General features: G+C 44.6%; 1 protein-coding gene across 4 annotated transcripts in view; it reads right to left on the bottom strand.

Annotated features, from left to right (window-relative positions):
- CAMTA2 (calmodulin binding transcription activator 2) overlaps nucleotides 1-12,126 on the bottom strand; it is an 897,177-nt gene that overhangs the window by 42,488 nt on the left and 842,563 nt on the right. The window contains exon 21 of one of the 4 annotated variants that reach the window (XM_086946205.1): nucleotides 8,321-8,341. The exons of the other annotated variants lie outside the window; for them this stretch is intronic. Within the exon in view, the coding sequence (XP_086802331.1) occupies nucleotides 8,321-8,341 (21 nt within the window). The remainder of the gene's footprint in view (nucleotides 1-8,320; nucleotides 8,342-12,126) is intronic. 4 annotated transcript variants of the gene reach the window in all.

Below are 12,126 nucleotides of genomic sequence, written 5' to 3'. Positions count from 1 at the left end.
GCGCACACTGCTTCTCATCTAATGAGGGTTGTATATGAGAGTGTGATGTGCACACTGTTTCTCATCTAATGAGGGTTGCATATGGGAGTGTGGTGTGCACACTGCTTCTCATCTAATTAGGGTTGTATACGGGATTGTAGCGCACACACTGCTTCTCATCTAGTGAGTGTTGTATATGAGAGTGCGGTGTGCACACTGCTTCTCATCTAATGAGGGTGATATATGGGAGTGTGGCGCACACACTGCTTCTCATCTAATGTGGGTTGTTCATGGGAGTGTGGCACACACACGACTTCTCATCTAATATGGGTTGTTTATGGGATGTGTGGTGCGCACACTGCTTCTCATCTAATGTGGGTTGTTTATGGGAGTGCGGTGCACACACTGCTTCTCATCTAATGAGGGTTGAATATGGGAGTGTGGCGCACACACTGCTTCTCATCTAAGGAGGATTGTATATGAGTGTGGTGTGCACACTGCTTCTCATCTAATGAGGGTTGTATACGAGAGTGTGATGTGCACACATTGCTTCTCGTCTAATGAGGGTTGTATATGAGTGTGTGGTGTGCACACTGCTCATCTAATGAGGGTCGTATATGGGTGTGTGGTGCGCACACTGATTCTCATCTAGTGAGTGTTGTATAGGAGTGTGGTGCACACACTGCTTCTCATCTAATGAGGGTTGTATATGAGAGTGTGGTGCGCACACTGCTTCTCATCTAATGAGGGTTGTATATGGAGTGTGGCGCACACTGCTTCTCATCTAATGTGGGTTGTTTATGGGAGTGCGGTGCACACACTGCTCATCTAATGAGGGTTGTATATGGAGTGTGGCGCACACTGCTTCTCATCTAATGAGGGTTGTATATGGGAGTGTGGTGCACACACTGCTCATCTAATGAGGGTTGTATATGGAGTGTGGCGCACACTGCTTCTCATCTAATGAGGGTTGTATATGGGAGTGTAGAATCTACACTGCTTCTCATCTAATGTGGGTTGTTTATGGGAGTGCAGTGCACACACTGCTCATCTAATGAGGGTTGTATATGGAGTGTGGCGCACACTGCTTCTCATCTAATGAGGGTTGTATAGGAGTGTGGTGCACACATTGCTTCTCATCTAATGAGGGTTGTATATGAGAGTGTGGTGCACATACTGCTCATCTAATGAGGGTTGTATATGGAGTGTGGCGCACACTGCTTCTCATCTAATGAGGGTTGTATAGGAGTGTGGTGCACACATTGCTTCTCATCTAATGAGGGTTGTATATGAGAGTGTGGTGCACACACTGCTCATCTAATGAGGGTTGTATATGGAGTGTGGCGCACACTGCTTCTCATCTAATGAGGGTTGTATAGGAGTGTGGTGCACACATTGCTTCTCATCTAATGTGGGTTGTTTATGGGAGTGCGGTGCACACAATGCTCATCTAATGAGGGTTGTATATGGAGTGTGGCGCACACTGCTTCTCATCTAATGAGGGTTGTATAGGAGTGTGGTGCACACATTGCTTCTCATCTAATGAGGGTTGTATATGGAGTGTGGTGCACACACTGCTTCTCATCTAATGAGGGTTGTATATGGAGTGTGGCGCACACTGCTTCTCATCTAATGAGGGTTGTATATGGAGTGTGGCGCACACTGCTTCTCATCTAATGAGGGTTGTATAGGAGTGTGGTGCACACATTGCTTCTCCTCTAATGTGGGTTGTTTATGGGAGTGCGGTGCACACACTGCTCATCTAATGAGGGTTGTATATGGAGTGTGGCGCACACTGCTTCTCATCTAATGAGGGTTGTATATGGAGTGTGGTGCACACATTGCTTCTCCTCTAATGTGGGTTGTTTATGGGAGTGCGGTGCACACACTGCTCATCTAATGAGGGTTGTATATGGAGTGTGGCGCACACTGCTTCTCATCTAATGAGGGTTGTATATGGAGTGTGGCGCACACTGCTTCTCATCTAATGAGGGTTGTATAGGAGTGTGGTGCACACATTGCTTCTCATCTAATGTGGGTTGTTTATGGGAGTGCGGTGCACACACTGCTCATCTAATGAGGGTTGTATATGGAGTGTGGCGCACACTGCTTCTCATCTAATGAGGGTTGTATAGGAGTGTGGTGCACACATTGCTTCTCATCTAATGAGGGTTGTATATGGAGTGTGGTGCACACACTGCTTCTCATCTAATGAGGGTTGTATATGGAGTGTGGCGCACACTGCTTCTCATCTAATGAGGGTTGTATATGGAGTGTGGCGCACACTGCTTCTCATCTAATGAGGGTTGTATATGGGAGTGTGGCGCACACTGCTTTTCATCTAATGAGGGTTGTATATGGGAGTGTGGCGCACACTGCTTTTCATCTAATGAGGGTTGTAGATGGGAGTGTGGCGCACACTGCTTTTCATCTAATGAGGGTTGTATATGGGAGTGTGGCGCACACTGCTTTTCATCTAATGAGGGTTGTATATGGAGTGTGGCGCACACTGCTTATCATCTAATGAGGGTTGTATATGGAGTGTGGCGCACACTGCTTCTCATCTAATGAGGGTTGTATATGCAAGTTTGGCGCACACTGCTTCTCATCTAATGAGGGTTGTATATGGAGTGTGGTGCACACACTGCTTCTCATCTAATGAGGGTTGTATATGGAGTGTGGCGCGCACACTGCTTCTCATCTAATGAGGGTTGTATATGCAAGTTTGGCGCACACTGCTTCTCATCTAATGAGGGTTGTATATGGAGTGTGGTGCACACACTGCTTCTCATCTAATGAGGGTTGTAGATGGGAGTGTGGCGCACACTGCTTTTCATCTAATGAGGGTTGTATATGGAGTGTGGTGCACACTGCTTTTCATCTAATGAGGGTTGTAGATGGGAGTGTGGCGCACACTGCTTTTCATCTAATGAGGGTTGTATATGGAGTGTGGTGCACACTGCTTCTCATCTAATGAGGGTTGTATATGGGAGTGTGGCGCACACTGCTTTTCATCTAATGAGGGTTGTAGATGGGAGTGTGGCGCACACTGCTTTTCATCTAATGAGGGTTGTATATGGGAGTGTGGCGCACACTGCTTTTCATCTAATGAGGGTTGTATATGGAGTGTGGCGCGCACTGCTTCTCATCTAATGAGGGTTGTAGATGGGAGTGTGGCGCACACTGCTTTTCATCTAATGAGGGTTGTATATGCAAGTTTGGCGCACACTGCTTTTCATCTAATGAGGGTTGTATATGGAGTGTGGTGCACACACTGCTTCTCATCTAATGAGGGTTGTATATGGAGTGTGGCGCGCACACTGCTTCTCATCTAATGAGGGTTGTATATGCAAGTTTGGCGCACACTGCTTCTCATCTAATGAGGGTTGTATATGGAGTGTGGCGCGCACACTGCTTCTCATCTAATGAGGGTTGTATATGGAGTGTGGTGCACACACTGCTTCTCATCTAATGAGGGTTGTATATGGAGTGTGGCGCGCACACTGCTTCTCATCTAATGAGGGTTGTATATGCAAGTTTGGCGCACACTGCTTCTCATCTAATGAGGGTTGTATATGGAGTGTGGTGCACACACTGCTTCTCATCTAATGAGGGTTGTATATGGAGTGTGGCGCGCACACTGCTTCTCATCTAATGAGGGTTGTATATGCAAGTTTGGCGCACACTGCTTCTCATCTAATGAGGGTTGTATATGGAGTGTGGTGCACACACTGCTTCTCATCTAATGAGGGTTGTAGATGGGAGTGTGGCGCACACTGCTTTTCATCTAATGAGGGTTGTAGATGGGAGTGTGGCGCACACTGCTTTTCATCTGATGAGGGTTGTAGATGGGAGTGTGGCGCACACTGCTTTTCATCTAATGAGGGTTGTATATGGGAGTGTGGCGCACACTGCTTTTCATCTAATGAGGGTTGTATATGGGAGTGTGGCGCACACTGCTTTTCATCTAATGAGGGTTGTAGATGGGAGTGTGGTGCGCACACTGCTTTTCATCTAATGAGGGTTGTATATGGAGTGTGGCGCACACTGCTTCTCATCTAATGAGGGTTGTAGATGGAGTGTGGCGCACACTACTTCTCGTCTAATGAGGGTTGTATATGAGAGTGTGGCGCACACTGCTTCTCATCTAATGAGGGTTGTAGATGGGAGTGTGGCGCGTACCGTGTTTCTTGTCCTAATACCGGTGCGCTGATTATATAGTGCTTGTCCTCTAAATAAGGGTTATAAATGGGAGTGTGTTGCATACAGTGATTATGATGTAAGTGTGGCAATATGGGGAGCAGCCTGCATAGAGTGCTTCTCACCTGAAGAAGGGTTATATACGGGAATGTGCTGAGTAGAGGCCTTCTCTTCTAAAGAGGGGTTATATACAAAGTGTGTCACGTACATTGCTTCTTATCTAAAGTGGGGTTATTAGTGGAAGAGTGTTGCACACAGCAGAGCCTAAGGAGGATTATATAATGCATCTATTGTTTTACTTCCTAAAAGGGGTTAAATATGGGAGTGAACTCCAGACAATGCTTATTATCCTAATAGCGGTAACACATGGGAGTGCGCTTAAAAACAGTGCTTTTTATTCTAATAGCGGTTACATCTGGGAGTGAGCTTAAAAACAGTGCTTATTATACTAATAGCAGTTACACATGGAAGTGCACTTATGTGCTTAAAAACAGTGCTTATTATTATAATAGCGGTTACATATGAAAGTGCTATTAAAAACAGTGCTTATTATCGGAATAGGGGTTACATCTGGGAGTGCGCTTAAAACAGTGCTTATTATCCTAATATCGGTTATACATGGGAGTGCGCTTAAAAACAGTGCTTATTATGCTAACAGTGGTTACATCTGGGAGTGCGCTTAAAACGTTGCTTATTATCCTAATAGCAGTTACACATGGAAGTGCACTTATGTGCTTAAAAACAGTGCTTTTTATTCTAATAGCGGTTACATCTGGGAGTGAGCTTAAAAACAGTGCTTATTATACTAATAGCAGTTACACATGGAAGTGCACTTATGTGCTTAAAAACAGTGCTTTTTATTCTAATAGCGGTTACATCTGGGAGTGAGCTTAAAAACTGTGCTTATTATCCTAATAGCAGTTACACATGGAAGTGCACTTATGTGCTTAAAAACAGTGCTTATTATTATAATAGCGGTTACATATGAAAGTGCTATTAAAAACAGTGCTTATTATCGGAATAGGGGTTACATCTGGGAGTGCGCTTAAAACAGTGCTTATTATCCTAATATCGGTTATACATGGGAGTGCGCTTAAAAACAGTGCTTATTATCCTAATAGCGGTTACACATGGGAGTGCGCTTAAAACGTTGCTTATTATCCTAATAGCGGTTACACATGGGAGTGCGCATAAAACGTTGCATATTATCCAAATAGCGGTTACACATGGAAGTGCGCTTAAAAACAGTGTTTATTATTCTAACAGCAGTTACATATGGGAGTGCGCTTAAAAACAGTGCTTATTATGCTAACAGTGGTCACATCTGGGAGTGCGCTTAAAACGTTGCTTATTATCCTAATAGCGGTTACACATGGGAGTGCGCTTAAAAACAGTGCTTATTATCCTAATAGCGGTTACACATGGGAGTGCGCATAAAACGTTGCTTATTATCCTAATAGCGGTTACACATGGGAGTGCGCTTAAAAACAGTGCTTATTATCCTAATAGCGGTTACACATGGGAGTGCGCATAAAACGTTGCTTATTATCCTAATAGCGGTTACACAAGGGAGTGCGCTTAAAAACAGTGCTTATTATCTTAATAGCGGTTACACATGGAAGTGCGCTTAAAAACAGTGTTTATTATTCTAACAGCGGTTACATATGAAAGTGCTATTAAAAACAGTGCTTATTATCGGAATAGGGGTTACATCTGGGAGTGCGCTTAAAACAGTGCTTATTATCCTAATAGCGGTTACACATGGGAGTGCGCTTAAAAACAGTGCTTATTATCTTAATAGCGGTTACACATGGAAGTGCGCTTAAAAACAGTGTTTATTATCCTAACAGCGGTTACATATGAAAGTGCTATTAAAAACAGTGCTTATTATCGGAATAGGGGTTACATTTGGGAGTGCGCTTAAAAACAGTGCTTATTATCCTAACAGTGGTTACATTTGGGAGTGCGCTTAAAAACAGTGCTTATTATGCTAACAGTGGTTACATCTGGGAGTGCGGTTAAAACGTTGCTTATTATCCTAATAGCGGTTACACATGGGAGTGCGCATAAAACGTTGCTTATTATCCTAATAGCGGTTACACATGGGAGTGCGCTTAAAAACAGTGCTTATTATGCTAACAGTGGTTACACAAGGGAGTGCGCTTAAAAACAGTGCTTATTATGCTAACAGTGGTTACATTTGGGAGTGCGCTTAAAAACAGTGCTTATCATCCTAACAGCGGTTACATTTGGGAGTGCGCATAAAACGTTGCTTATTATCCTAATAGCGGTTACACATGGGAGTGCGCTTAAAAACAGTGCTTATTATCTTAATAGAGGTTACACATGGGAGTGCGCTTAAAAACAGTGCTTATTATGCTAACAGTGGTTACACAAGGGAGTGCGCTTAAAAACAGTGCTTATTATGCTAACAGTGGTTACATCTGGGAGTGCGCTTAAAACGTTGCTTATTATCCTAATAGCGGTTACACATGGGAGTGCGCATAAAACGTTGCTTATTATCCTAATAGCGGTTACACATGGGAGTGCGCTTAAAAACAGTGCTTATTATCCTAACAGTGGTTACACAAGGGAGTGCGCTTAAAAACAGTGCTTATTATGCTAACAGTGGTTACATTTGGGAGTGCGCTTAAAAACAGTGCTTATCATCCTAACAGCGGTTACATTTGGGAGTGCGCTTAAAAACAGTGCTTATTATCCTAACAGTGGTTACATTTGGGAGTGCGCTTAAAAACAGTGCTTATTATCCTCATAGCGGTTACACATGTGAGTGCGCTTAAAAACAGTGCTCATTATCCTAACAGCGGTTACATATGGGAGTGCTCTAAAAACAGTGACTTTTATCCAAATAGTGGTTACATCTGGGAGTACGCTAAAAACAGTGACTATTATCCTAATAGCGGTTATACATGGGAGTGCGCTAAAAACAGTGAATGTATCCTAATAGCGGTTACACATGGGGGTGCGATTAAAAAGAGTGCTTATTATCCTAATAGCGGTTACATATGGGAGCGCGCTAAAAATAGTGGGCACCGTCCTAAGAGGGGTTATGTATGGGAGTGCGTTAAAAACAGTTGTTAGGATCCTGTCAGGGGGTTCCCTGCTCGGCCCCGGCAGGGCTAACTGATTGTCCGTCTCCTCAACAGGCGGATTACTACGGGCCCTTTAAGGATAGCCTTTGTGTTCCTGACGAAGGCCTCGCCTCTGGACCACCTGACTTTTTGGACCTATCAGGAGAGGCCCCTCGCCTTATGAGGCAAGACCCGGAAGACGCCGCGTCGACGTCGTGGGAGGAGGAAGTGAGACGCCAGGAGAACAACGCGACCGGGGAAGCTGAGAGCAACGCGGCGACGGAGTCCTTGGAGAGAGCCGACACCAGGAGCAGAGAAGGTGCCGGGTCGGAAACGGAGGAGAAACGGACGGCGGCAGCTGTAAAGCCAGGAGGCCAACGACACCGCGATTCGCCCAGCCACGCGAAGGAGGACGCGTGGCTTTCCCAGGTGCGTGCTCGTTTAGGTTCATTATTGCGTTTAAAGAAGGGAGGGACCGGGTAGGAGACAGTGCAAGCACCGGGGCACCTCGTTTATCAGAACAGTTTGCAAGTCACTGAATGTGGTGGTGGTTCTTGCTTTTCCCTCACACACTCCCTATTTCAAAAGTCTCTAGAAAGCGTACAGTACCCTAAAAGCCTCGTTCTTTTCTTTTCCTTCCATGTGCTGGAGTATCCCGAACCTCGACCCAAGAAGTGTCCCGAGGACCACTAACCTGACCCCGGATTTTGTTAATGCGTCTGACCTAAGACTTTCTTTTTGTGTTCATTATTCTGTACTACGCAAATAAAATAGACAAATAGTCGCCCTCTAGTCTTGGCTCCTTCCCTTCTTGTAACCGAAAGGTGACAGATCCTAAGAGGGGTTATGTATGGGGGTGTACGAAGAATGATTTGTGCTTCCAGTGAAGAGAATGCAGTATGAGTTGTCTGCTCAGACATGCATTAGAAGTCAAAACCTCCAATGAAATACAGCAGTAGTATTTTGCACATGTTGTTCGCAACAATTTCAGTAAGGCAAAATAATGGCAGAATATGGTGAATGCAGCATAACAGGCACACATTGATTACCTTTAGTGCTATCCAGGTTAGCTAGCAAGGTGGAGAGAGAACAGTATGGTTAGTGGTGAAAACAAGAACATGGGCATTTATTAAAGAATAATAGGTGAATAGTACAAGCCACAAAAGACCACCCAGAGTCGAAACCTGATCACGCAGATCACAGCTTGTGGCCTACGGACTCAAGTATCTCTGTACAAGCGGCAGACCTACGCTAGCTGACTCAAATACTTCTAAACCGGGCACAGCCCTAGGTCTGCTCATTCAAATATTCATATGCAAGTCTACAGCACTAGGTCAACTCATTCAACTATCAACAAGCAGGACACAGCCCTAGGTCTGCTCATTCAGTTATCGACTAACAGGACACAGCCCTAGGTCTGCTCACTCAGTTATAGACTAACAGGACACAGCCCTAGGTCTGCTCACTCAGTTATCGACTAACAGGACACAGCCCTAGGTCTGCACACTCAGTTATCAACTAACAGGACACAGCCCTAGGTCTGCTCACTCAGTTATAGACTAACAGGACACAGCCCTAGGTCTGCTCACTCAGTTATCGACTAACAGGACACAGCCCTAGGTCTGCACACTCAGTTATCAACTAACAGGACACAGCCCTAGGTCTGCTCACTCAGTTATAGACTAACAGGACACAGCCCTAGGTCTGCTCACTCAGTTATCGACTAACAGGACACAGCCCTAGGTCTGCACACTCAGTTATCAACTAACAGGACACAGCCCTAGGTCTGCACACTCAGTTATCGACTAACAGGACACAGCCCTAGGTCTGCTCATTCAGTTATCGACTAACAGGACACAGCCCTAGGTCTGCTCACTCAGTTATCGACTAACAGGACACAGCCCTAGGTCTGCTCACTCAGTTATCGACTAACAAGAGACAGCCCTAGGTCTGCTCACTCAGTTATCGACTAACAAGACACAGCCCTAGGTCTGCTCACTCAGTTATAGACTAACAAGACATAGCCCTAGGTCTGCTCACTCAGTTATTGACTAACAGGACACAGCCCTAGGTCTGCTCACTCAGTTATCGACTAACAAGAGACAGCCCTAGGTCTGCTCACTCAGTTATCGACTAACAAGACACAGCCCTAGGTCTGCTCACTCAGTTATCGACTAACAGGACACAGCCCTAGGTCTGCACACTCAGTTATCGACTAACAAGACACAGCCCTAGGTCTGCTCACTCAGTTATCGACTAACAGGACACAGCCCTAGGTCTGCACACTCAGTTATCAACTAACAGGACACAGCCCTAGGTCTGCACACTCAGTTATCAACTAACAGGACACAGCCCTAGGCCTGCTCACTCAATTATCAACAAGCAGGCCACAGCCCCAGGACTGCTGCTCACTCAATCATCAACAAGCAGGCCAAAGCCCCAGGTCTGCTCACTCAAGTATCAACAAGTAGGCCACAGCCCCAGGACTGCTGCTCACTCAATTATCAGCAAGCAGAATACAGCCCTAGGTCTGCTCACTCAATTATCAACAAGCAGGCCACAGCCACAGGTCTGCTCACTCAATTATTAACAAGCAAGCCACTGTCCCAGGTCTGCTCAGTCAAGTATCAACAAGCAGGCCACAACCCCAGGTCTGCTCATTCAAGCATTGACAAGCAGCCCACAGCCCCAGGTCTGCTGACTCAGTTATGAACAAGCAGGCCACAACCCTAGGTTTGCTGCTCACTCAATTATCGACAAGCAGGCCACAGCCTCAGGTCGGCTCACTCAATTATCAACAAGCATCTATGAGAGCCCTGAGATACGGACCTGTATCTGTGGCTTTATAGGCCACAGCAATGTAGCTGTAGGCATAATTACATACGTCTAGGAAAAGGAAAAACTATTATGTCACAGATTTACTTAACTTAAGTATGTGTGTTTATATCGAGAGGCTCTATGTCCTATACTAAGTTCTCACAGTTTATTTTGTAACTGCTTGTGTTCACTGTTACTGGCCAGGTCCATGCTATACTACTTTAAATAAAAAATAAAAAATCTCAAAGTAATGTATCACTGCTCTAAAACGTGCTAAGAGTTTGGTCTACATGTTCAAAGCATTCTGAATGGAAGCAAGCTACCTGTCTGCTTGACATAAAATACTAGTAAGCCATGCAGCCTTTAAACGGATCAGTGCACAGAACACTCATGAATCTATTAACTATTTGAGCAGGGATTAATGCTTTGAGAAAAATCAGTTTCAACATTAAGTATCAGAGACTGCATTTAGGCACAAGTTAAAAAAGAGCGCAGTAGCTTAGAGAGAACAATGTTAAGCTCTCACAAAGGCGGTGGATCTCTCAGTGGAGGAAATGTCTTCACTAGGGTCTCCATGAATCCCCCACTCATGCAAGAGCAGGCTCCTGATAGAGTCAGTTTCTTGATGCAGTTACTGCAGAGGTAAACACTGATGTAACTTGATAGCAACCTTTGCGGATATCTAAATGCTCAACTGGAGAAACGGTGATCCAGCTGTGGAAAGAGGTCAGGCCTAATGTAGAATCCTACCTTTGCTCTGGGAACGTAGGTCTGATCAAGAAGTCTAACTAAAGATCCTGTAAACAGATGCAAAAGAACAAGGTACCACACTGGCCTTGCCCAACTGGTTGGTAACTGGACTTTCATGGAATTCATTGCTTAGATTCAAAGGATTGTTTGGAAAGGCACACAAAGTTCTGCACACGCTGATAAATGGTTACGTTCGTTCAGTTACCAACATTCCGGTGGATAATCTATCTAAATGCAGATTCTTCACCTCGTGACTAACAATAGTTGCCAGACTTGATCCCAGGATCTTTTCTCAGCATTGCTCCTGCACGCCAGCTGGTGGCATTGGGAGGCTCTGTGCCAACTCTATCCTGCTCCGGAAGTGACACCAGAGTCACATCTGAGTGCCACCTTTGGGGGATGGCATCAGTTTCTATCTCGTCTCTTCACGTTGTTGGACGTAGATGTCAACAACTATCAGGCATTCACCAAGTTCAAGTTTATTTGCACGGTTAATCACAACCTTTGCAACATTAAAACCATATTAAAAATTCTAGTCATCTAAAACCACAGTACAAAGAATCCCAAAAATGAGCATTATTATTGTTGGCGGAGCAAAGAGTGTTCCACTTTCAAGACTACAAATATTAAGACGTTTGTAAGAACACAATTTCAATCCCAGAAGTTGGCCCTGGCAACGTTTCATCCATCATTTATGCAGGGACGCCTGGCCACATGTCTATCTTGCTGAGGAGGTATGGGCCATCCTCAGTGCAGAGAAGCAGTTTCAAATAGAGTATTGGCATTGCTATAAGAATTCTGTTGTCTTTTGTGCAAAAAAGCAAAAAGTTAAAACAGTGGAGCTTTCTTGCTTAGCAGTAGGGACATTCCTTCAGTACATACAATCAGGACACAGAGTGTTGTTGGCATTGCAATAAGGATTCAACTATCGTGTGTGCAATTAACAAAACAAGTGCATAGTTCCAGGCTGAACAGCCTGCTGTAATTAACAACATTACGATATAAGACCGATCTACATTTCAGGAAAACAGGTTTGTTATCAGTACTACAAGAATGTGACTGTCTTTTAAATGAGAGGTAAGCTGTTTATAGGATGCATCTCTCTTGCTAAGCAGATAGAGCATTCCTTCCGCATGCATGGCCAAGGTAAGTGTTGTTGGCATTAATGTATGGGTTGAGATGTCTTATGTGCAAAACAGCAAAACATTAAAAATAAGTCTGGTTCCAACTACCTCCCATGATTATTTATATTACAATATGTGACCACCAACATGAAAAAGTAACCAAA

This window comes from Lissotriton vulgaris, chromosome 12, assembly GCF_964263255.1.
Source record: "Lissotriton vulgaris chromosome 12, aLisVul1.2, whole genome shotgun sequence".
In the NCBI taxonomy this organism is placed as follows: domain Eukaryota; kingdom Metazoa; phylum Chordata; class Amphibia; order Caudata; family Salamandridae; genus Lissotriton; species Lissotriton vulgaris.
Note: the sequence above shows the minus strand (reverse complement) of the source record. Positions and strands in the feature narration are given on the sequence as shown.